The sequence below is a fragment of the Lissotriton helveticus genome, chromosome 9 (assembly GCF_964261635.1).
Source record: "Lissotriton helveticus chromosome 9, aLisHel1.1, whole genome shotgun sequence".
Classification (NCBI taxonomy): Eukaryota; Metazoa; Chordata; class Amphibia; order Caudata; family Salamandridae; genus Lissotriton; species Lissotriton helveticus.
Genome location: NC_136070.1, coordinates 177,110,016 through 177,137,300, shown reverse-complemented (window position 1 = coordinate 177,137,300; position 27,285 = coordinate 177,110,016). Strand labels below are relative to the sequence as shown.

At 43.7% G+C, this 27,285-nt stretch overlaps 1 protein-coding gene across 1 annotated transcript in view; it reads left to right on the top strand.

The window, feature by feature from the left end:
* The first annotated feature begins 2,825 nt into the window (after positions 1-2,825).
* NEMF (nuclear export mediator factor) overlaps positions 2,826-27,285 on the top strand; it is a 546,593-nt gene continuing 522,133 nt past the window's right edge. The window contains exon 1 of the mRNA XM_078659711.1: positions 2,826-3,006. Coding sequence (XP_078515837.1) covers positions 2,948-3,006 — 59 coding nt within the window. The 5' untranslated portion in view covers positions 2,826-2,947. The remainder of the gene's footprint in view (positions 3,007-27,285) is intronic.

Here is a 27,285-nt window from a genome sequence, read left to right as displayed (position 1 = left end):
CTCATAGTTACCCATCTCAAGATTAGCGTATCAAATTGTCCCAAAAGGAACCATTAGAATACAATAGAAATGTTATTCAACAGCACAGGAGCACCCATAATCATTTAAAAAGAAATTATCAGTTACTGTTTCCTTACAGGAATCATGAAAATACAGTGGCCGTACATACAATAGTCATTGTGAGAGATGTCTTTTTTTTTAGCTTTAAACGTATTAGAAACTGAACCTGTGCTAACATGAAGTGAGCTTGTTTTCCTCCATCTTGAATTAATGTTGCTGCATAAGACATGATCACTGTTTCTTGCTTCTAAATAAAGAATTGTAAGCTTTGCACTGAAAGACGCTGAGCAGTTCCCAGAGGCTTCGCGCCACGCTGTACCTAAACAAAGACATCTCAACTGTCTCACACTATCGTTAACACAATGTGTTGATTATTGGGCTTGAACGAGAGCTGTAAGAGCAACTGAATTCAATGCAATATTATTATGATAGAATCCTCTAATGTACTCTGTAGTAACATGTTACTTGATTGTTCCTCATTTGTTCATTTATCATGAGAACCATGTACCTGCTTAGTAATGTGTGAAATTGTTTGTATGAAGTCCTATAAAAGGCTATACCTTCCTCTGTAACCAGGAACCCCATGTCCCACTTTTATAAGCCAAATTTATGCTGGATTTGGCACAGAAGTTTGCAGAGTTCTTTGTATTAATGACCTGTATTCTTTATTGCTAACCATGGTGATGATACATTTCATGTATTTTGCATAATAAATCTTTATACAAATTCCTTAAAAAGTTTGACCCATTCCTGTAATTTTTACTGAGAATGTTAATGTTCCTACCATTGATTTGAGATCACCAAAGTAGAGAGAGCGGTCCGCACGGTGAGCACCAAAGTCCATCTAGGGACTACTCTGCTCCTGGCCTAAGCTGTTGGCATGCTCTTGGTAAGATTGAGAAATTGGTTTGCGTGCTGACACCAGTTAGCATTCTTCATCCTCATGTGGAAAATAGCTATTTCTCATTATCCCAGGAGGAATTAGTAAAACACAGTGCTTTGGATATGCAACGGCCTTTTAGTATCCATAATACCCATGTAAAAATTAGCTATCCCCATTTTCCCAACATGGAACATTAGAACACAGACACAAATATATTGAATAGTCTTTAAAAGCCTATAATCTCCCACGTGTAAAGTAGCAAACTATTGTCTCCTTACAGGAATAATGAGAATACAGTGCTGGGTATATGCCAAAGCCAGTTAACAGCCACCATCCCAATATAGAAAATTATGCTAAGAAGAATCCATATAACAATGTGCCCGGGATACGAAACAGCCATTTACCACCTATAATCCTACATGTAAAAAAATTGTGCTTCCCTTTTTACCAGCAGGATATATTTGAACATAGTGGCAAATGTATTTAACAGTCCTCTAAAACTCATATGGCTGTTTTCATACTAATTGTCATTATTTATTTCAGTTTCTTTGGAAAAATCTTGAGAGATCTACGCAAATTACCCCAAGCTGAATCCTGACTTGTGCCTCCTTTTCACAAATGTATACATTTCTGAAATAACCCATTGCTTTTGCACCCGTTTCCACCACAAAGTGCAGTAGATTAAAGCCACAAAAATTAGAACAAAATGGCCCACCTCTTATAGAAATGCAAAAACCTGTAAATACAAAATTATTTCTGATACAACAGTAATTGTTCCAGAAGGTTGCGAGTAAAGACCAGCAAACTTTATGCAGATGGTATTTTTTAGAACACAAAACATATGCTTTCTTGGCTAGTTGCCGCCCCCCTCTTTTTTTGCGCACATAACAATAATTAGCTTTTACTTTTTGGGCTATTTTCTCGGTCCACTCAAGGTAAATCCACAAACCCCGGGTACCTATAGATTCCCCAGGAGATTGGGTGAGAAGAAAGGAGATTATTGACGCAAATTTGGCGAGGATCCGGAATTTAGAAAAATACGTTTTTATGGCGTAAGCACGAATACACCATCTGGCACAAAAAGCGATTCGCACTCAAAGGGGGAAAGGCTTAGCAGCCAAGGGATTACATTGCACTGCCACGGGTGGATATTTAGTATTTAGGAAAATGCGAAACGTATACAATAACATAAATGTTGAATGGCTACAAACGACAAAGCACATGCTTTTCAAGAAAACGCGGCTTAACATCCGCCTCTGCCAATTTAAGCAAAAAATAGTTTTCAACAAAAAAAAGAATATGCCTTAAACCACAACAAACGGTATACATTAAGTTAAAAGCGGAGACGCGTTGCGCTGTAACAAACAACAAATGCACAGAGCTATTGAAACAGACTTATGTCACGCACACACAAAAAATAAACAGACTGAACACGAAACGACTGATTTTGAGAAACAAATAAAGGGTCCTGGAACTAAAAGAAGGACTACAAGGCTCGTCACGCACGAGATTAAACTAGTAGATCTAAAAGAAAGACTAAGAAGAGAAAGTCTAAGTACGCCACCAGTGATAAGTAACTGTGGCGGCCATGTTGAGATGCATTGTTTACTACTAATAAAAAACATATTATTTTCTTGTGGTTATTAAAACATAAAGATAAAACGATTGCATACCAATACGTTATTGGCGATGACGATAATTTATTATTGTAAAAAAGCACAGAAAAATCACGAATACTATATTTTTCCAAATATGATCTTTTCTTCCAAGAGCATTTATTTAAATGCAGGAGTTAAGTCGTATAAAGTGTGAAAATTCTGCGATTCGTTTTCTGAAATTAAAGCAGTGCACCTTGAGAAATCGTGTACTAAAAGTTCTCCCCTTCCGCTCTAGTCCTATTACTTTGGACCTAGTGTGACTGCAACGCTTGGCTCACGGTGGACTGGCTGTGATGTTCTAAGCTGTGAGTGTGTGAGAAGAGAATCTGCCAGATGCTGAGAGACCATGAAGGGCAGGTTCAGTACTATCGACATCAGAGCTGTCATCGCGGAGCTCAATGACAGGTACCGAGAAAACTAAAAGCAGATGCCTTCGTTTTCAAATGGGTCTACAGCACCTATTCGAATGGGCTGGGATGTTCTTTACGAACCGCAACAAACAGTAGAAGTCAGTGTCTGAACTCCTCTTCCTACATAAGCAGAGGAAGAAATTGATCGTAGCCAACAGACTCAATATGAGCATCTGGTTTGTATGCGCCCCAATGCCTCCGAATCAGTGGACAACCCTTCAGGTTGGAATTAAGGAAATAATTCTTCCTGACATTAAAACCTAACTAAGACTTGTGAATCTGCTGTGGTCCCTAGAATAAGAAACAGTAGCGTGAACGACAAAAAGGAACTTTAGGAATATATCCTAGACACCAAGGAGGTCCTTATTACCAACAACATTGAGCTTTTTTTGTGATTTTGTACAACCATTTAGAGCATTTTGAGAGTAGTAGCTCTGGTTCTCTTCAGTTAATGCAATTGATTTAACACGCCTGAAAACAATGATTTTTAAAAGAAAAAACCAGGAACGGAATACTGTGCCATTGGTTCAGTGGAGTCAGAGAAAAAATGACACAAGCTCCAGAATCAGATTGCTTACCATTGGCTGGCATTATTGTCACTCTCATTTGCCTGCTTCTTATCCAATGGATTTCCTTACTCTTCTTGTGTCTGTTCCTCCCATGGAGCATACCCTCTTTACAATCCTTTTGATTGGTTGATCCTTCCACTACTCATATTTAGGGAACTTTTTTTCTTTTTCATTTAGCACTCCACTAGAGTGCATGTATTTTCTAGCTTTATCACTCTCGGTCTGATATCCCACTCACTCCCCCTTGCTGTTTTTCTCCCTACCCCTCCCAGCTTGTCTGCATAAGAACAGTTACAGATATTTGTGTGCTGGGTATGACTGAGCAGCAGACTGTAAGGACTGTTTTTGTTTTTGTTGTATTTCCTGCATTCCACATATTTCATGAAAGCAGACATTTTCAGTGGAGGAGCCATCAACTGCAGTCACTCAGCTGGCGCCTGAGGCAGAATGTACACTTAGCATGACAATTCACATGCCTTCTCCCTGGACTACTTCAGAAGACCAAGTGACTGAATCTTTAAAAAATAATATTAGTCATTAGCACTCGTTTTACTTTACATTCTATTACTTTTATTATTTTTTAATCTCCGCTCAGAGTTTCCTGCATGAAACATATTTGAAATACAAACCATGCACCCATAAATTCAATGTTTGCTTTTCCTTCATTGTTTTGAAGGGTAGTTATCTTTTACTTTTATTAAACAATAATTTACTGACATATATTACCAAACCCAGCAGCTTGGGCCTCGCATTATAAAGAAGAGACCTATTGGCTTTGCCAACTCGTGTTCTTTTTGCAGTATGGTATTTGTAGACTGGAATTAAACTCTATAACTAAAATGCAGAGTGGGAGCCTTATCTTTGAAAAAAGAAGTAACCTCCCCAAAAAACAAAAGGTTCTACCATTTTCAGGGGCTGAACATTGATTCCAAAAATAATTGTAACACATACTCAGTAAGACATTGTAGTACAAAAGCATGGGGCCTAACAGAATGTTATTTTATGGGGTCGGATTTTAATAACAGTTTCCAGCTGAATGTTGTATCCAGGGGTCATAAGTCTTTTACTAGAGAAGTCATAAAGAGAAAATGCCAGCCATAAAGGTACCATTCAAAAACAGCCTCAACCTTAGCAGCCAAGTGAGCTCTTTGGTTTAAGGAAATTAGAATCCCCTGTACTTCTTGGTCAGCATGTTTCAGCCATCCTACAAATGCCTCAACGGGCTAGGTGGCTATTGTCAGAACCCCACAATGATACCATTGGTATCCTATTTGTGTGCATCTAATTGTGAAAATTCATTTACCATACTTCATTTACCATACTCTCTCATAGCAACAGAGAAATGTGAACATAGAGACGAAATAGGTCTCATGAATGGCATCTATATGTATGGTAAATGGAAGTTTCAGAATTGAATGCTTTGGCATGATGGGTGGAAGATGTTGATCCAGGGATACAGAGGTTACACATTTTCCTTGGTGCATCCCACCTGGTTTTAACTTCATCACCATGCCCTTTGAAAATAAAATTAATCACCAGAACACCATAGATAGATCTATAGAACTGTTCAAAGCTGTTAGCAGAGTGAAAGTCATAGCATAATAAAACTGTATCTCTGTCTCACAACTCATTCACCACACTGCTATGCGCTGCATCCCATAACAACGATAACTGCACTTTGGAGTTCACCGGGCAAGACAAGGAAACACTACCCACATTGGATCAAAAACCAAAGAAAACACTTTGAACTACCCACCCTACACATGCCATAGCTTGCTAACCATGCAGGTAAGTGCTTCAGTGCCACACATTAGTAAGCGCTATAAAAATGCTGCAACAGATGGCTTCCCCTTTCTTCATTAGCAAAAAAAGTAAAACAAAGGGAGAAAAGTTTTGTTACCAATGAATACATATGATTTTCTTTCATGTCTTGGCCTTTGCAGATTATTGGAACAACAAATGGCCGATATTTGGAAAGGTGGCAATCTTAATTTCATTATAAAGCAATTAACTCACTTTTATAACATATGCTTTAAATCTGCAGAAAATGCATAGTTCTGCAATGTTCAGCAACAGACTGTCTGCTAAGCCTTGCACTCGCTGCACAGTCCTATTCTACTTCCAGTAATAATATAGTAGCATGAAACATATGGCAATGTCCCTCAGCGCATACCTCAATAAACAGTAAGCTCCATAGTCAGATCAATGACGGGTTCTAGCCAGGAACGACCCTTTCTAATCCATTAAAAAAAGAATACAATACATTCATCTAGTCCAGCCTTATCACACTTATGTTAAGTAGGACTCGCCTACAAACAATACAAACACATGCAAAAAAACAGATAGCTGGATTATTTTTATATAAAACATAACTCCCTGAAAATAAGTATGAAAAATAAATAGCACACTGATAGAACCCTTTATTCTCATGGTATTTCAAATGGGCTCTCATCTCCCAGCCAGACCATGAGGAAAACTGATATTTCACAGACATATCTGTGACTATGCATAAAGAGGGCTACATCAAAGCTCCTATTTGCTTTAATTGAAAATGTCATTATTGAAGCAGAAGGCCCCTCGTTTAAACTGACATATTTTTGAAATAAAAGAAAAAAAGCGTACTTATACAAGATTAACAAATCTAATATACAGATCTAATTTATTCAAACTCTTACACATAATGAAATACTGAAAACGCTCCAAAAAAGTGAACATGAATTTGTTCCTTAAAAACAAAATGTCAAATCCGATCACACCTCGTGCACGCACACACTCCAGATCACTACTGCACTCACCAGCCTGTTTTCCTCCTGCATAGGCCATAAGTTTCTAAATCAGTGTGATAATCGAGTCCTTCATTTAACATTCTTCTAAGTAACACCTCAAGAACCAAGCTATATATAGAAAGAACATCAATGGGATCAAAGTGCATGGGTAGAATCAGGTAAGGACTAGTGAGCCTTGCTCAGAAAAATCCCACGCAAGAAGAAATTGCATCATCTCAGCCACTAAAATTGTAAACTGCCTGTAATAAATGCATACCAATGAAAGTACTTAACAAATCAATGTGTTTTGCATAGCTGTGGTGCAGCCAAACACAGCTCCGTGTCACCAAGCAGAGCGGCTTTGGCACAAATGAAGAGTGTGGGAGACAGACAGACTGGGAGTGAGACGGACAGAGAAGTGATGGGCCTGTTTTGTGAGGATCTGGTCAGTACATGTAAAGAGCTTTGATTTCAACATCGGCTGCCACTGCGCTTTAAAACTGAAAGAATATATAATAAAGCGCAGTGGCAGCCGAAGTTAAAATCACGCTACTAGTCTCCAAAACGCCCATGGGGCTCCATAAATTGCTGGATCGGTTCTGTGTTTTTTGTAACTTAAGGGGCTTGGTTATTAACACCTCTAAAACCAAGCTCCTTTTTTTTAATCCCAGTAGGAAAGCCAATCGCCCGCTCACACTTAATGAAGAGCCATTGGATCGGGTTAAAATGTTTGACTACCTTGGGATTAGGATATCCGACCAACTTAAATGGAACTCTCACATTGAAAAAATGGCTTTAAACCACAAACGGTTTGTGGGCGTCATAGGCAGGGAGCATAGATCCTCAGTATCAAGACCCATAGCCCCCGCTTTGGAGATTTATTCTGCAAAAGCAGTAGGCAGTGCACTGTACAGAGCAGAGCTCTGGGGCTTCAATAATGTCGATTCCCTCGTAATGGCCGAGAATACATTTTATAAGGAGCTTTTGTCTGTCCCTAAGAGTACCCCAAACAAACCCATCCAATACGATCTTGGACGCAGATCTATCAAAGATCTTATAATTCTGCGTCCGCTTCTTTATTGGGCCCGCCTGTGGCGCACACCAGAGCTAAAGAGCTACGCAGACGGCCTTAAAGAAGTTATGAACTTGCAGGGGTCTCACAAAATTGCTTGGCTTTCCAAAGTGAAGGAGCTCCTAATGGCCATTGGCCTGTGGGTTAAATGGGAATCTGGTGCTTCAATACCTAAACTGGAGGTTAAGCGGGCATACTGGTTGTGGGTTGATGCCCAAGAATCTAGAGTGGATAATCTAGGTAGACTCACAGACGAGTTTCGTCTGCACAAGACAGTACCCTTGCTTGAACCCTATATGGACTTCATTAGAAAACCTAAAGATAGGGCCTTATACATCCAGTTCAGAATGGGAACTCTACCAGTCCGTGAACGCACATCTAAATGGAAACCCCCCCATCAGACACCTGCCACTTGCCCACACTGCAGCGCTGAACTGGAAACCATCGCACATGTCTTTTTTGTGCAGTGCCTATAACAAGCCTAGATCCAAATGGCTAAAACCAGTCTGTCGCCTACTCGAGACTAGAGGCTATGCCCCAGCGTTAAGAATCCTGATCCTAATACAGTACTGGTCTGTGGGGTAGCTACATTTCTTAGCTGGTCGTGTGTGATCAGACTCAAAGCTATGTGATGAATTTTTCTGTCTTTTTTTTCCCCTAATTATACCAAAGCTGTGAATTGTTTAATGCTGTTTTATTTTCTCTTTTTAATTATTTATTATTTATTAAGCGTTTTAATTAATAACATGAATTGTATTTTTATTGTTCTGTGCTTTTAAGATATTTCTATATCGAATAAAGCTTTGATGAATGAATTAATAAAATCAAAGGGCCTTGCATTTACTGAGCTGCTTTCACTGATTACAAACCAAAGGCAAATTTAAAGCGTGCTGTAGTTCGTGAAAGCAGTTCAGTGCAGACAAGAATCTTTGACTTTATCATTGCGTGTTGCGTGGTAGCTGCTCGGTGCCTGCAAGGCCCTTTGATTTTAACATCGGTTGCCACCGCACCTTATTACTGAAGGCAGATATAAAGCACTGTGGCAGCCAATGTTAAAATCAAAGGACCTTGCATGCACTGAGCCGCTTTCACTGACTACCACTCAAGGCATATTTAAAGCTGATGTAGTATTAAGTGAAAGCAGTTCTTGCAGCCAGGAATCTTTGCTTTTAACATTGCCTTCCACTGCAGTTCCGGCCCGGTGCCTGCAAGGACTTTGGATCTTAACATCGGCTGCCACCGTGATTTGTTACTGAAGTCAGATATAAAGCACGGTGGCAGCCGTTGTTAAACTCAAGGGGCCTTGCATGGACTAAGCCGCTTTCACTGACTGCCACACAAAGACACATTTAAAGCGTGTTGAAGTCAGTGAAAGCAGTTCAGGACAGGCAATTTTGATTTTTCCATCAGCTGTGTCCGTGGGAGGAGCTCAGTGCCCGCAAGGTCCTTGGATTTTAATATCGGCTGCCACTGCGCTTTGTTACTGAAGGCAGATGTAAAGCGCGGTGGCAGTCGATGTTAAAATCAATGGCCTTACAATACAATTAGCCGGTTTGAACAACTGTGCTGCAATTAATTCAGGGGCACACTTACTAGTCCTGCGCAGCTTCCCAGGAGGATGAGATGGCAATTATGAAGTGCAGAGCCTGCCTGGAAAAGGCATGACAATGAATGGATAAAAAATGAAAGGCTTAAATGACATTTCTATAATTAGAAAGCAGCGCAAGCTACTCTCAGGGGGTTGGCGAGCTGCCAGTAGCTCGCGATCCACCGGTTGGAGACCCCTGCCATAGACTATTTTAAATCTAGGATCTCACCCAAACACCAAAGAGCTCTCTTGGCTACTAAGGTTGAGCTCGTCCAGATACACTAGGTATCTGGATGAGGACTCTATGACGAAGCATGCAGCTTGGAATCCAAGTGGATGAGAGTCCTTTTAACACCATAAGGTGATCTCCTTGGGCAGGTACAGAGAAATAAGCTAAGCTAGGGGTTCCCTCCTGTTGTTTTTGAACAGTTAGATGCTATGGAAGGTGAGCGTACCCTGTATCACATCTCACTCACTCCTTCTTGGAATATAGCTCTAAAGGTACAACACAGCCAGTCCATTATGAAATGACTGCCTCGTGTCCTAGGTTCTTAGGAGAATAGCTGGTTGCAAGGAGAGATAGTTCCTTGGTTGAGCTTGGGTAGATGAGCATTCGCCAAAATGACCCCAAAAACAAGATAATCTGTGTCGACTAAAGTGAATAGGGCATTTCTGTTTCAAGTGTAACGGACTCAATAGGGCGTCACTGTTAATTGTCCAGGCCTTTGGAAGGCTGCTAATTAATATACAGGAAGTATACCCTACCGACTTGTAGTACTTCATGAACAACAAAGTATTCACTTTCCTTCCTGCAATACAACAAGGATGCTTTTTTATATGCAGTAACATAAATCCCAGGCTTTTAAACACTAAAAAGCATGAGAAAATCTACAAATTGGTTGTCTATTGATTCTCATTGCTGTCAGCCAACACTCATCGGCTAATAACATTAGACTTAATAAAAAGACAAGATTCGCTAGTGGTGCTTTAAAAATATTTTCATATATCAATCTTATTGTACAGTAGCACTAATATTTTCATGTGCTCAGATCCACTGCTCTAGTCTATGGCAGTTGTTGTCTTGCTGCCATTTGGGGAGTATGATATGTCCCCATAGCAGGCTTTAGCAGCCCCCACGTGTGTCTCAGCCCAGGCTGACGTAGTTTGCATGACACTCCCCATCTCCCTCCTCCTCCTGTTGCTCTACTGTGGGCTCTGTGACCATTTACATCCCATAGGAAATAGTTAATAAGGCTTTGTAGTACATTTGGTAAATACCTATACCACTGGTTTATGTTTTGCAGAGGCCAGAACCTTTTAAAATTATGCGTCTTTCACAAAGCATGTTCATGTTATTTACCTTTAACATGTCTCTGCAACCCCTAATTCACCCCTGGCCTCATCCCAGCTGTTTCTTCTTACTTTCCCACACCACCCCCGTCCAGCTTTAATTCCCACCAACATTCCTCACTCCTCCCCCTTGTTGCTGGTTACAGTAATAATCATGGTAACAACACCAAAAGGATAAATGCATTTTCAGCCAATCTTTGAATAAAATATGTGGAAACACACCAACCCGTTAATTGTTTCTGCCTTTATTTAAAGCATATTTTGAACACAAAAGCATTAGGGAGAACATAATACCATGTATCTTTTTGTAAGCAAACAAGGCCAGGTGATTAAACTCTCTCAACACAAACATCTTCCTTCAGCACAGGCAGTAATTTAATGTTCTGCTTAAAGGCATTTCTTCTGAGTATACCTATTTCCAGCTCCATTTGCATAATTGCAACGTTACTATCAACATACTTCCACTGCACACCATACCAAATAATTCCACCACACACCACCCAATTCCACAACTAACAATTCCAATACATCCCACATATTTATACTACATGCCACATACATACACTCCATAACACATGCGTAAAAAACATTGTCATTTACAACGCCAATAGCTGTAACTTAAGCAAATGCGAGACCTAATGCATTTCCAATGTTTGTTATCTATAGCAGCGGTTTCCAAACATTTTAGTACCATGAGCCCATGACCCACTTTTTAGAAGTGGACACTTTGGCGATTAACCTACCTTTAATGGACATGAGGAAGGGGCATTTTTTTTTATGTAACTAAATCACTGTGTGGAAGCGCGTTGTTATTTACATGCAGCACATTTTCCATTGAAATGGCCATTAACTTTGCACAAACAGACATACCGTTTTACTGATAAAACTGTATAGCACACATTTGATTATGTGTGGAAATGTAGTGTCTGTGAATATTTATCTTTTGTGTATCACCAAATAAAATGTCTTGATGTGGTTTGATCATATTAAAATCTCTGTTTTCAGCATTCTTCAGAATTACTAAATAAATATGCTTAATTTTTGCTTTCCTAACTGCTGAAAGCATACAGTTCATTTATAGGTATTTACATTTTGTTGTGTGATGCAAAAAAACATCCTTTTCTTTCACATTCCCTGTACTTCAGCAAGATTCTCACATAATTCGCTTTTAAAAACTCCTCTCAATTTGCGGTCAGAGGAAAAAAAGTGAACACCAATTTCCTGCAATTGTCTGGTAGTAGGCTTCCATGTCCCACACTCACAACCCCTCTTCCTCATATGTATATACCACTATCTCCTTTTTTTCCTCACAGAGGGTTGATCTTGAAATGAGAAGCATGCTACATTAAAGTAGGTACATGTATCAGGGTAGCACTAGCATTTTCGTTTTTTGTTTTTGAAAATTCTTTATTGATTATTTGTTAATCAACAATAACAAGAAAAGTCAAAGTGCACCACCAGGCTTGCGATAGTTTGTTGTAATCAGAGGGATTTCATCTCATCTTGCCCCACCCCACCCACCTGCCCTTTTTATGTACACAGCAAATAGAAAAATCCAACATATCACATCTCTGTGGTACATACTCCACACTGTATGGTAATATTTTAGAAGATCAAAATGCACCGTATTTTACAATTTAATTAGCACATCCCTGTTAGACCTGGCATCCTTGGTGTGGTCTCCCCCTATCTTTTTGCCTCTACCTACTGTATTTTTGATGCTGTGCTGGATTTCGTTTTTGCTGGTTTAGATGCTTTGGACACTCTGCCACTGCTGATCAGTGTCAGAGTGTAAGTGCTCCCTGTGTAAACTGTTATTGTGATTGGATATACATGATTGGCATATTTGTATCACCAAGAAGTCCTTAGTAAAGTGCAGTGGGTGTGCCAGGGCTGGTGATGACAAATGCTACTAGTGGGCCTGCAGCACTGATTGTGTCACCCACATGAGTAGCCCTAAAATGGTGTCTCGGGCCTGCCACCGCAGTGCCTGTGTGCAGTCTGTGAACTGCCATGTCCTCCTGGTCAGTGTCCCCACTGACCAGGCCTAACCCTTCCCTTTCTGTGCACATTGGTCACCCCTATGGAAGGCCCAAGGTACCCCCCGGGGCAGGGTGCAGTGTATGTGAAAGGTAGAGCATGTACTTGTGCAGGTGACATGCTCTGGTAGTGAATTAGAGCCATTTTTGTTTTTCACTATTGTAAGGCTGTCTTGCCCCATATGCTATCATGGGGGATGCTGGCTACAGTGGCTACCAGCATATCGTCCCATAGGAGCAAGATAGGACATAAAAGTCTAGTATCCCTGAACTCAGAATTTAATAACACATCTTTTAGGAAAGGTTGTTTTTTAATCCTGTGTTTGAGAACAGCACTTTTAGAAAGTTGCTGTTCTCTTGTCTGACCTTTCTGTGTGCCTTGGCCTGTTTGTGAATTGACTGTCTGGTTTGAGAGTGACAGAGGCTGGGGATTCCCCAGGAGGCTGGCTGAGTCAGCCCTACTCTGAATGACTGCATTTGCAACTTGAGTAGTGGGAGGAGATAGCACCTTGGCCTGAATAGGGCTGTGCCTGCCTTCCACAATGCTGGCTCCACCTCCTGCTGGGCGGCTGACGACCCTGCCCCTCTCCCTGAAAGGCAAGGAGAGGCCAGGAAAACAAAGGGCTCAAGGAACACCCAGAACTTGTTCAGACCGGGCTCAGGGCCCACTTGCACAAAGAGAACAAAGACTTTTAGGGGTATAAGTACAGGACCCCTGACAACATAAAATGAGATCATCCTGGAATCAAGAAGGAACCTCTGCCAAGGAGAAAGCTGAAACTGAAGAAGGAAGACTGTCCTGCTGTTGCTCTGCTGGACTGACCTGCTGTTGCTTTGCTGCCAAGGAGAGGGGAAGGACTTTGCTTTGTGCTGTGTCCCCTAGCTAGTTGTATCATCTGAGTTTTAAGCAATTGGAAGAAGCGGTGCTCCAATGAGAGAGGTACGTTGAGGAATAGATAGAAAAATGTGGGTAGAATGATAATTTTCATTAGTGCAATATGACATGATAGTATTACTCGCTGGATTTCCCTGCTGTGCCACTATCACTGATGGTGGATAGTGCTATGCCCTAGTTCCCGCTGATAATTTTATCTCTGTCCCTCTAGATTACCACCCCAGATATTTAAGTTCAGTGACACCACTGCAAGGGGAAGTCTGGGTGAAAGGTTGCATGGCTGATGTGAGAGTGAAGAGGTGTGACTTTTTCCAGTTAATCCGTACACCAGATACCTCCCTAGAGTGGACAAAGTCATGGAGGACACCATTAAGGCTGACTTGCGGATCTGTCAGGTAAAGAGTAATGTCATCCACGTATAGTGAGACGAAAATATGCCTAGATGGGTAACGGTGCATAATCCCAATGGCATTGGTGTAGTTTGGCTGTGGAATGAGGATTCCCTTCTTGCTCTCTGTAACATTGGGTTGACATGCCACTTTCACAGGTCACATGCTGTCACCACAAGGTTTCTGATGTAAATAATTAGCACCCTATAGGTTAGTGTAAACTATAATGTGCGTGTAGAAGGATAATTTCTCTCTTACAAAAAACTGTTAATTCGTACTTCTAAATTTTATTACTAAGTTGGCCTGGTAGTGGCTATAAGTACATAGTAAAATGTATTTATATAATACACATGATTATATTAGTATACGAGGCAGTTGCAGGTGCCCGCACATGAGCACAAACATTCTGAGCAGCCCCTTTATGTCCATACACTCGGGACCTCGGGCTTCGTCTGTGGGACTGCTGTCCAGAGCACTTTTGCACTAAGTGGTAGAGGTGGACAAGAGAGTTGAGCCAGGAGTCTCGCTTGGCACTATGTGGAAAGGCTCCGATGGAGTGCATAGTGCCTTCTTTGGTGAATCTTGACAAGTGTGAGTGTGCTGTTGCGCGAGGCTGCTCGAGGGCAGTGGGACGCCACTCTAGGCCGGAGAGGGAAAGCCAGCGGGTGGGAGAGGAGGACTGAGTGCGTGCTGATGAGAGCATTGCCGTTTGCGGACCAGACGGACACTGGAGAGAAACCAGAGTGCGCTAAAGGGAGAGCGCCGGCTCGGCCTCCCGTGCTGGCCCTGGCTTCTCTTTTGCTGGCCCCTGGTTGGGTTTTTGGTCCTTCAGCCAGGCTTGCTGGCCTGGTTTTTTAGACTCCTAGTTCGTAGCCCCTCCAGCCTCCATGCTTTTGGGTACATGGACGGTGTGCTTGGAGGGGAGAAGTTATGCTCACTGCAGAGGTGGGGACGAAAGGGGTCCCTCAAAAACAATTTAGGCTTCAGTCTACGGACACTTTACATACACTTGCAGGCAAGGCACCGTGCTGTGTTGTATCCATGTTAAGGATATTGTGAAGGTGAGGGCGGTGGATGTAGTTGGCCATCATCGAAAATTGAGCCAGGGCCTCCCGGAAGCGGCCCAGTAGGTCTGGTGACATTTTGTGGGGAGGTCCAATGAGCTCCTGCTCCATCCCCCTTTTCCCTGTTTGTGAAGGCCTTTCTCTCTGCTTTTTGGCAAGGAGATTAAGACTGCAATCTTAAGCTGGCCATCTTGCTTTTGTTGGTACTGTCGCAACAGATGCAGTTGATACGGTGTATTCCACAGTAGCATTGTGAGAACATTTGCAACTAGTGTGTGAGGAGCTTCTGGCCAGTAACCGTATTCATAAAAGAATCCTGTCGTAGAACGCAGGCATAGGGGTGTGGGAATTTTCACCTCTCCCCACTTTGTTTCAGTATGGTTTGTTCCAGCTTTCCTTCGGCTGGCCTGGCTAAAATTACATTAAGAAAATTATGATCTGGTAGACTGATAGCTGCCACTAAAGCGTTCAACAGTCTCTGAGGCTATAAAAAATCTATCAGTCAGGAAAAGTCTCAGTTGCTTCATCTTAAGTTCTACCCTCTTATTTCTAACTTCTTTTCAACAAGCAGTATAGGGTCGAATAATACAATTAAGGCTACTGACATGGATCTAGTCTCTGATGTCAATACAGATATCTCAAACCCCCCCAACCCAATCCCGCCCCTCCAGTCTCCATTTGCCAGGGAGTCCAAGCTGGCCAAAATGTTCACGCTTCATCGTAAATAAGCATGCTGCATAGATCTTCTGGTCTAGAAGAGGCAGGGGCTGGTGCTAGGGCGGTCGTACATCAGCCGAGTTCTTTGATATAGGAAGGAATAAACTCAGCACTGGACCTTTTTGATTTTAGATTTTGCACCACTGGGCCCAGAACTAAATAGCCTTGTTCAATCAAATTCTGTAAGTGGCCTATCTGAACTTCGGGGCAGGACTTAAGCCCTGCTCTGGACAATTTCATTAAATCTCTCTTTGTCCAAGGTTCGAAGAGGTTTCCCCAGTCCTCAAGGACATGACTCCTATGGAAAACTTTGTTGAGTCCGATGGTGAGGAGCCTGCTGTGTTGGAGGACTTCACTTTCTTTATTTATAAAGTTTTATATAGCGCAAACTTGATCCAGGGGGATATCAGAGCGCTTTACAATTATAGAGAAAGGTAACAATCAAAAACATGAGTCTAACATGGGGAGTATAATAGGCATTGAATCAACGGGTGCACACATAACAGCTCATTTATAAATCCTGATTGAACGAGGAGTGGGCTATATGAAGGAGCGTAGTGATATAAGGGGAATAAGATAAATAATCATATTTGTCGGACTTAGATTTGCTTGTCAAGAGGGTGAGGGAGGCATGTTTGAAATCATCCGCCACCTCAGGTGGGGGCATGTTGGGTCACTGTAAGGACCTTGTGATGATCTGACTGTATCCAGGTTGAAAAAAAACCTACACAAATACAGAACATTGGAAGGAGGAGTTGGTGGGATAAACGCAGCCTGGATTAATTGCTTTCCATCACCTAACTAAAATACTGTGAGGCAATTAAAATCTATCAAGCCGGAATTTAAACAGCACAAGCTTCCTATTTTGAGGAAAAAATCAATCTAGCATCTAACTCCCCTAGGGAAATTTTTCATATTGCCAAAACCCTTTTAAAAAGGCCCCTGCAACAAATAACTACGGATGGTGCCCTTGCCTGTTGTAATAATCTGGCCGAGTTTTTCCACGAGAAAATACAAAATATATTACTCAACCTTTCCCCTCACAGACAGTCATAAAAACCTGGCAACCATCACTGCCCCATCCTACTGTACTCGAGCAGTGCTGGAACAAATCCCTCTGTTGGACCTTAAAACATTAGAAGCTGTTACAGCTCGTGTTAAATCAGGTTCCCCCAGGACCCCGCCCCTCCTCATGCTCTGACCTCAGTTACAGGAAACATTCTACAAGTAACTCTTGAACTGGTCAATGCTTCCATCTCCACTGGAGTGGTCCCCCGGCATGGAAATGTGCAATGGATAAAGCTCTTCTAAAAAAAAAACTAATCTTGACAAGGATAATCTAGGGAATTATCACCCCATCTCCCTCCTCCCCATGCTTAGTAAAATCCTGGAGAGGCACGTCAATACTGTCCTAGTAGAGTTTTTAGAATCCAACAAGCTACTTCACCCTTCGCAGACAGGCTTCCGTCCCCAACATGGGACTGAAACCGCCCTTTAAGCAGTGACTAAGGAGTCCAGGACAATTCTAGATCATGGTGGCATGGCGGCTGTCATACTCCTGGACCTCAGCTCTGCATTTGACACTGTCAACTATAAAACGCTGACTCATAGACTTAGGAGTCTTGGGGTGACCGGTGGTGTCATCACATGGATGCAGTCCTTCTTAGAAGACAGGTCCTTCCAGGTCTTTGAAGGTGATATCATCTCCAAACGCATGTCCCTCAGTTGTGGTGTGCCTCATGGATCCTCCCTGAGCCCCACACTGTTTAATATCTACATGAGTCCACTGGCAGAGATAATCCGTCCATTGGCATAAAAATCGTTACCTATGACGATGACTCATCACAAAAAAGCCATCTTGCTACCTAGGACTTTACCTAGAGGAGGTAGCCAAATGGAGGGAGCTCTCTTGCCTAAAACTCAATGGGGACAAGACGGAGCTTATGCTCCTCGGTAACTCGCCAACTTTCAACTCAGAGCTGCTTTGACCTAACTGTCTTGGCTCTGCCCCGGAACCAAAAAAACAGATTGTAAATCTGGGCATGTGGCTGAATCGCTCCCTGAGTTTTGATTCAGGTGACAAAATTATCGGGCAAATGTTATTGCCTACTGAGGATGCTCTGCAAAATACTCCCTCTCCTCCCGTTCCTAGCAAGAAGAATAATGGTCCAGGCTCTTATCCTATCTCGCCTGGAGTATGGGAAGGCCCTCTATTCAGAAGCCCCCCAAGCCACAATCTCCAAACCCCAGATCCTCCAAAATTGTGCAGCTCGCCTGCTCCTCCAGATCCCCTACCAGCAATCTGCAAGGCCTGCACTGAGGAGCCTTCATTGGTTGCCTATCAGGGAGAGAATCAAATTTAAGGCTATGTGTATCACACATAAGCCCTTCTGGGGGAATGGACCGACAATCAGTCGATCCATGATAACCCCCTCCCGCCCAAGCAGAAAACCTCCACTCGGCCTCCCTCTTTCTTGCCATGCTCCCAAAAATCAAGAGAGCTAGATGTGGAGGGCGCTCCTTCTCTTACAACTCTGCTAAATCACGGAACGCCCTCCCTCCCTCCCCACATACAGGGGGAGCCCAACTTGATGCCCTTCCGGAAACTCATCCAAACCTTGTTTTTCCAAAATTCCACTTAATCATGAGCTCTCTCGGTCCGCGTCTGATATCAGCTCTGGGATGTATTTTTGTGGTTCCGTTCTTGACACATTAACCCGCCTTTTTATGAGACCCTAATTGTAAATGTATAAATGATACTAGGATTCCTTCGATGTGGAGAGGGCTACGTTAGTTGCCAAGGACAGTGGCTAGAGATTATTTATTATCAAATTATTTTACAGTTTTATAGAGCACTGAGCACTCAGAGGTATGATAGTGCTTTAAATGGTACAGCAGTGGCGTCATAGTCCTAGAGAGACTTCAAACCATGTGGTTAATGCAAAAATCGTGTGGTGGGAATAGATATATCATTACGAGATAAAGCAAAAGTACAATCGGGAAAGAAGGCAAGAGAACTAGGTGAAAGGAGAAAATGGATGAGGGTGTGGGTAGGTGTGGGAGACAGAGAGAGGAAGGTGGGGAAGAAGTGAAACAGCCAAAGAAGAGTAGATCTAGAATGAGTGGGTAGTGGCGACGATGAAAGTGAGGCGAAAGTGAGAAAGAAGAGAGGGAGACAGAGAGGAGGACTGATTGGAAGAGAGCTGGCGAGGGTGAAGCCCGGTATATGAGTTGGCTGGGTTGGAGGCAAGGGCTAAAGGATACTGAAGGGGTGATAGTGAAAGTGTGAAGGAAGAGCAGAAGCGATAAGTTAAAACAGAAGAAAGACAAGCGGCGTTGCATTTGTGTAATCCGCAGCATGCCAGACTAAACTGACTTCGCAAAGCCGATAGGTCTGGGCTTTTAGTAATAAAAGGCGAGATGTACTTCAGGCCCTACTTCAGGCCAGGTCACCCCTCTCCTACCGAACAGCTCCACCTGTGTGTGAGCGCTCGGAATTAATTGGAGGAATAGCCATCATCCACAAGTCCACCCTCGAGGTCCACACCCTCGCAGACGACTCCATCCACTCCACCGAACACCTTCACTTCCGGATCCTACCTGAACAACAGACTCAACTTCTACACCCCCCACCGCAAGCTCCGCTCCACCAGCCTCGCCCTTGCTGCCGTCCCTGGTATCCAACGAACAACCTCCGGTGGCAGATCCTTCTCCTTCCTCGCCGCCAAGACCTGGAACACCCTCCCCACTCATCTGTGGCAGACCCAAGACCTACTCACCTTCAGAAGGCCTCTTAAGACCTGGCTCTTCGAGCAGTAGAAGCACCCCCCCTCTCCCCCCCTCAGCGCCTTGAGTAGTGCGCTTTACAAGTTCCTTGATTGATTGATTGATTGATTGATTGAAGAGACAGTGAGAGAGGGACAGATTGGATTGGAAGAAAGCAGAGGGGAGCGAGTAAAATAAAAGATAACAGAGATGGATGAGCGAGAAGTGCAAGGAGAGAGCAAGGAAGGTAAGGTGAGAGTGAGAAAGAAGATAGGGAGACAGAGGGAAGGAAGGAAGGAAAGAGTGCTGAAGCAGACGAGAAGAGAGCATTGGGTAATGGCAGAGTGGTGAGGAGGGAGCAGGAGTTGACGCAGGAAGAGGGGAATGAGTCAAAGGGAGAAAAGGAGGAATATTAAGAAAGCTAATCTAAAGAGGATGAAGGAAGGGAGGAGACACGTACGATGTGACAGTGGAGTGCAAGATAGAATGCAGCAAGGCAAGCAGAATATCAATAGTGGAGGGAGTGTGGACGGAGAGAGTGGTGATAGAAGGAGAGAATGGGAGATAGTGATAATTATAGGAAGCATAGATGAACGTGGGAGAGAGGAGGAGGAAAGGGGATTTTTGGGGTTATAGAAGGAATAGGGGGTAGGAGTTGGAAAGGGACGTGTGAGAGAAGGAAAAGAGGGGAAATGAGTGAAAGCTGGGGAGAGAAGGAGAGGGAGTGATGGGGAAAAAGAAGTGGCAGAGATAGTGAGAGTAAAGGAAACAAACAGATGAGAGTGAGAGTAAAGGAAACAAACAGATGAGAGTGAGAGGTCAAGAGAGGAGTGGGAGGGTTTGTGTGGGGGAAAAGGGGGTCAGAAAGTTCGTGAGAGTTGGGTAGAGAATTGAAGGGGCTTGATAGACATAAAGAAAGTCAGATTGTAAAAATCCTGAACATTTTAATCCATGTTATCGTATAGGACAGCATTCATTCATAGGTGACTTTTAATATGTTTTAGTTTCATTGGAATTACGGTTTACCCTAACATTGGGCCTTCTTTTCCTTTTGATGTAATGGTGTAATATTTCTTTACTTTAAAGTGTTTGACCACTTCTTTGGTTTCATTCATTTTTGTGACTTGTTTTAATACATTTAGGTCCTTATTGCGAGTGACTTTGGTAATGCCAGTGGGGATGGTAAGAACAACTCCGTGGCAGTGGCAATAACAGGGATTATTCCAGGCAATTCATTACTGAAACCCTTGGTCTCTTTTGAATTAAAGGTGATTCCAATCTCTGCAATCAGTATTTCTGTAACTGCTTTATTTTTCTGGTAAGTTTGTTCATCTCACCAAGTGATTTGTTTCCCTGTGTGTTGCCTTGCTACTAAAGCGACCCTTGTTACAGTTAGGAAAAACTGATCTGCCCTTCAGTCCCAGCAGTGTGGGATCTCAGTCACAGACTACATCAAGGCCTCCATACTCTCTCTTTCCCCATCACCAAATATGTACTTGGCCAAGACAGGGAGACAATGGTCTCGGCTTCTGAGAGGCGCAATTCTTCCAAATCTGCTTACTGAAGCTTTTCAGCTGGCTGACAATGCGGATGAAAGCTATAATACGCTCACCCAGCAAATTAAGACCACTTTGGATAGGCTGGCTCCAATAAGAAAAACGCGAGACAGAACAAAAACCGCCATGCCATGGTTTTCGAGGGAACTTTTCAATCTTAAACTGCAGTGTAAACAGGCGGAGCGGAGATGGAGGAGATTTTATCTGGATTCAGATAAGATTCTCTTCAAACAGGAACTGGCAGCCTACAAAGCACAGATTAAGTGTGCAAAAGCAAGGTTTCTGGAGGAAACTTTACTGTCAGCCTCAAACAAAGCACAAGCTCTGTTTAAAATTGTCAACGAGCTGTCACGACCGGCCTGCGCTACTACCGCTATCCCTGCCTCTCAGTTATTATGCGATTCATTGGCTAAAGCCTTTGAAGACAAGATCGCGACCATTCTGAGCAACCTTAATCCCACGACATCTGGGGCTGCTCTTCCACCTATATCGGAGCTGGAGGCTGGGAAAGCCAGGCTGGAAAGTTTTTCTCCCCCGTCGTTTGCAGAGTTTGGTGTACTAGCGGATAGTGTATCCTCCGGATCCCTTCTTGATGTAATCCCGCACAAACTCTGGAAAGCATTTCGGGAAGAGTTGTACCCTCCTCTCCACGCAATTTGTTGCCAATCTCTTGGCTCTGCCCAGGTCCCGGACAGCTGGAAATTAGCAGTTGTCTCTCCATTATTGAAGGAGGAATCACTGGATCCCCTATGCCCCACCAACTATAGACCCATATCATTACTTCCCTTTCCGATTAAGATCCTGGAAAAACTGGTCACTAGACACCTGTCCAGTTTTTTGGAAGTTAATGACTGCTTGGACGCGGCGCAGTTTGGTTTTAGACCAGCGCATGGAACCGAATCAGCCTTGGTGACTGTCTTGAGTGACCTTCGTTCGCGTGCCGACCATGGACGAGCAGCCTTTTTAGTGCTGCTCGACATGTCGGCAGCGTTCGATACGGTCAGCCATGCCATCCTGACCAGGAGATTGGAGGAGGCTGGGGTGACGGGCATTGCCCGGGATTGGCTTGTTTCATACCTGGCCAACAGACATCAGGTGGTTGCCCTGCCCCCCTTTAAGTCCACCATTAAAAGGGTCGGTCAGGGAGTACCCCAGGGCTCGGCCATCAGCCCTATTCTTTTTAATCTGTACCTCCACCCCCTGGTCAAGCTTATATAAACTTTTGGCATTTCAGTCACCAATTACGCTGACGACACCCAGCTTATTTTCTCCTTTGAAGGGGAGAATGCGGTGTCCCTGGAGACCTTTCACCATTGCATGGTCACCACGGTAACATGGCTGAGTAACAACTCGCTGCAATTTAACAGCTCTAAGACAGAGGTATTATACTGCTCAGTGGACCGGGTCCCTCGACCTTTACAACAGGACTTCTGGCCCCCCTCCTTTCAGGGCACGGCGACAGCAGCTACCTCGGTTCGGAATTTGGGAGTGACAATGGAACCGAGTCTTCAACTGGACGGTTTCACTGACAAAACAGTATCCACTTGCATGGGCCTGTTGCGTTCTCTCAGGAAGATTCTTCCTTTGCTCCCAGTCAATGCCAGACCAGAAGTAGTGCGCAGCATCATTCTAAGTAGACTGGATTACTGCAATGCACTACTTCTGGGGGCACTTGTTATGGTGATAGGCAAGCTACAAAGAGTGCAGAATTTTGCGGACAAGCTAGCACTCTCTCGCCGACGTTCTGACTCATCTTCTGCAGCTCTTAGAGACTTGCATTGGCTCCCTATCCCTCAACGGATTGAATTTAAGGCGCTGTGTCTGGTCTTCCGGGCTCTACATGGCTCGGGACCATTGCCCTTACAGGAGATGTTCACCTGGTACACCCCCGCAAGAGCTCTCCGTTCTGCTTCTGCCTATTTGGCGGTAGTTCCTAAATTTCGGAGAAAGCGAATGGGCGGCCGTTCGTTTGGTTTCACGGCATCTAAACTGTGGAACGATCTACCACTGTCGCTCAGATGCTCAGGAGACCTCCTTTCTTTTAAAAAACTATTAAAAACTCATTTATTCCCTAGGTCAGGATAATTGCTCTGTGATCCTTTTTATCGTGTTTCAGGACCTGTTTGATCTCAGCGCCAGGATGCCCGCCGGGTGACAGAAAGCGCGTTATAAGTGTGTTATACATACATACATACATACATATTGGAGAATCTGATCTCCGCTCTAATCCTGCTTCTCGCACTGGAACACATTGTGTGATCTTGAGCAAATGACTTTGCCATTCTACCTGAGCTCCTGTATCAACCACAAATGGAGTGAACCGATGCAGGTATTCAGCAGTACAAGGGCAGATGTGCTTCCTGTTTTCTAAGCTCCTTAAGTAAAAGACACCCAGAGTGAAACATTGATAGTGAGTGACAAGAGTGCATCATTGTACTAGACAAGTGCATGATGCAATGGCTCAGAGGCATCCTCTCCTTGTCTCTCTCCTGGTTGCAAAGACCTTAACCTTCACACACCAGCAGTGAACGTAATCACTGTTCAACTTTTAATTGTATTCATGTGTCTCTTCCCTTTATGAAGTTAACTAGAAATGAGACTTCTGGTTTTTTATTTGGGGTCTGCTTCTTTTGCCTCAGTTTCCGGTTGTTTGTTGGGTATTGCCCCGGTTACTTACCGGTAATCTTCATTACTCCGAGTCCTGGTCTTCCTCGCCACAGTAATCACTAATGAGCAGATACCAAAGCAATATCAGCTTCATGGATAGGAAACACAGCCCACGCGCGGTAGGCAACACAACAAAAAACGTCAGTGAGAACAACGGAGAGATACAGCTCCCAAGAAACCACTGAGTACGGAACAAAGAGGCAAAGGCAACAAAACACCCTCAAGCCGGCCACGACAAAAGAAGGCAAGATGAGAAGACCAAGAGGCAGTCCATCAAAACACCATGGAAACAACCAGAAAGGTGGACCAAGAAACAGCCACAAAACAAGGAGAACGTCCCCGAAGCGGACGAGAGGGATCCACCCACTGAAACAGACACCAAAAGGAGAGCAATGAATGTCACTACTCTCTGAAGGCAATTCTTTAATATTCAATGCCAGTGCTTGGCGAACCCATATCGTAAGCCCACTCATTGGGCGGCCTTTATCACCTTTAATTGCGGGAACAAAAAAGTTTAGATAACCTGCACAAAATTGAGGCTCAAGGAGCCAAGTCTCTTGGAACGTACAGATATCAAACTCATTAACGAATGCAAGCCAATCCGGTAAGGATATTTTGGAACCAGAACCTGCAGTGTTACATGACATGAATGAGCGCCTGGTAGGACCATAGTCTGTATGCAATGATGACATGCCTTGCCTTTGGTTAATGGTTATAAGATGACTCTGTAAACCAGGATCAGGAGCATCACTAGGTTGAGTTGTAGTAGGTGATTTCCCCTCAGAGAAACCACTAGCAATGCCAATATTGACTGCCTGGGAATTCCCAAAACAAACGGCCAGACTATCACCCATACAAGCGCCTACCCCTAGCGGACCTATCGTTTCTGTGAACAAACTGCCAATATCACTAATAACCGCTTCGCCCTTTGGACCATCAATACACGACCCTTGCGCATATACACCAGGGAGTCAATCGATATTTTCTAACCCAGAGCTTCCAACATGCCCCCATGGCCACTGCCAAGAGTAGTAGTGCACCCGGGAACCAGGTGGGACCTTCCTTAACTGGATCCTCGAATGGGCAGGGGGACTAGATCTAAACTCAAGGGCAAATAGATTTTCATCCATTTCCACAGACCAAAATGTTTAGTGTCCAAGGTCAATCTTCTCGCCTTGGAAATATCCTACCTAATTATTGACCGACACCCTCTAACGTGGCGCAGCCAATGAATAGTTTTATTGGTCAGGGAGTCAACACTCTCGATACTTCTTGCTGACGCTAGCTTGGGGGCATTAGTCATGTAGATTTTATTGGCACTCTGTATTGTGCCAAATTTCTCTCCCCCCCTACTATTTTGGAATTTATCTTGCTTAGTAACAACTGAGGGAGTGTTCCACCTCACACTATTTATCAAGTACTTTCTCTCCTTGGTCTTTAAAGGATGAATTAGGCTGTTTTTATGGAACGATGGGGCTCTACTTTGTGCATGTGGGGTGGATAAAGATTTTCCCGATTTTGCTGCCTCACTAAACAAGGTGGTAGCCTTACATGCACCACCCACTTATTCAATTACCCTTGGTTTTGCCATGGCACTACCGACTTTCAGTGGAAAATGGTTTGGATCACTCGAGGCTGAATTTAGCAAGGTGCATACCCCACTGTTAGGGCCTGGCCCTATCATAGCAGACAAGTTAAGAATCAAAACCTTCATTGACTCTATCTCGTCCCGTAAAAGAATTACTAACTTTACCAACTCTTGGGTATCTTGTACTTCACTTCTGCTATTATCAGTAGTATGGGTTTGGCAATCTGATAAATGCGTGGGGGTGGTCTTCGTGGCTATTCCGGAGGACTGGGATGGTTGTAACATGCTACTCTCGCTATGGACATTTGCCAGAATAGAAAACCTGTTAGTACAGAGGACTATAGGGGCAGATGTTAAAGATTGCCTACCAACAGCTACTAGAGGGTTATCACAGGCACTAACTATGGAACTCTCCTTGGTTTGTGCCCCCCCTCCCAGTACCACTACCCTTCTGGTTTATTGGTTTAGGGAGGAACATAGCGGGGATAGCAGGGGAGGCAAGATCCTTACATACACCTTCCAACCCTAACCCAGCTATGTTCTGTTGAGCCTTGTCCCCTACTGAACGTGGGCTAATAGCAGACATTAAAATTGCCTCACATTCCTCATACATGACTGTCAATATGATCGATTACACAATTACTGGCAGCATGCTTAGACACTCTTCTGGCTTTCTTTCCTTTGCGAGGTCTACCCGCATTCCCAGCCTCGATCCCCCTCCTCCCCCTTCCATTGACTTGCGTTTACCCATTCAGGTGTTCCCTCCCTGCAACAGGGAAAGAATTTTAAAACAACAAGCAACTCTAATCTTCCACAAAATAATAACAAAGTGTCTTTTAGATTGGCATTTGAGGTATGTTCAGTGATAAACAGTACCTTTCAATATTCCCAAAGTAAGTCCGCACTCTTCTGTAGAACTTGGTGGTGGACTAATAAGCTGTAGATATATTTGTTGGGAGGACATGCCCTGGCTCTTTCTGGCTCTGACGAGAGTGCTGCACTAGATTTAAGGTCCATGGGCGCCCTGCGATGTCGCCTCCACCAGCGCCGCGCTCTGCCTTCTGGAAGATGGAGTTTGAAACCCAGGAGCGGAGCGATGCTGGCGGAGATCGGGCTGCCGTTCCCCTCACGGCGCTTACAGGGACCAAAGAGTCAGGGAGGAAAGCTGTAGCACAGGTAAAAGGCCTTTCCCCTCACGGTGTGTGTAGACTGCTTGAGCGCGCATCCCCAAATACAAGTAGTAATATGGTTGAGTTGAGCACATTTTTATCCTATGATATGTACTCCACGTTTAAACTGCTTTTTATTAACCAATAACAAAGATGCTTTTCCACAAAACGAATGTGCACCCTACTTTAAAAAAACAGTGCTCTCCATCTCCAACACCCTGCCCTTATGATTGTGCACTGTGGTGGAAACGACCTAGGCACATTGACTGGAGCATGTTTGGAAATGCTAATGAAGGACACCTTTAAACAACTGATGTTACTTTTGCCTCAAAGTGTCTTTGTATATTCCAATATATGCCAAAGACAGAAGTGGAAATGGTCAAACCAATTTTGTCCTCAGATTGAAAAATCGAGGAAGAATGTCAACAAAGCTGCATCTGCATATCTCAGAGACCATAGAATGGGGTCGATCTACAACAACATACGTTTTGATATGGCTGATATCTACAGAAGTGATGGAGTACACTTCACAGATCAGGGGTATCAAGTTTTTTTGAATAACCTGAAGCTGTGCAACCGCACTTATATGTAGCTCCAACTAATAAACACATGGGCTCTTTTAAGAACTGCCTTACATTCCCAATATCGATTCGCAGAGTGACAGCTGAGATCCGACTAGCACTGTGAGAGCTGCAGCCCGCCGGCTCGGCTCGCACAGTGTAAGCTACGGGCCGTCGGCTCGCAAACGCACACCGGTGAGCTGACTCGCAGAGGGAGAACTCTGCTCTAACTCGCAAAGGGAACACCAAAGGGCCAACGGTCCTGCTAGCAGTGACACACCTATCATCTAACGGACTGACTTGCACATGTACAGCTAGGGTCACCACGGCTGGCAGACGCACATCTGCAAGCCGACTGATTAGTACTGTTTTATGCTTTACGGTAGTACAGTAGTGTTTGTGTACTGTAGGGGGTTTGTGCTGGATGTTGCGTTGTAGTGTTTAAGGTACTGCAGTGGTGTTTGGCTAGTGTAAGAATCATGCTGGTGGTAGTGCTTTAGAGTTTACAACAATGCACAAAT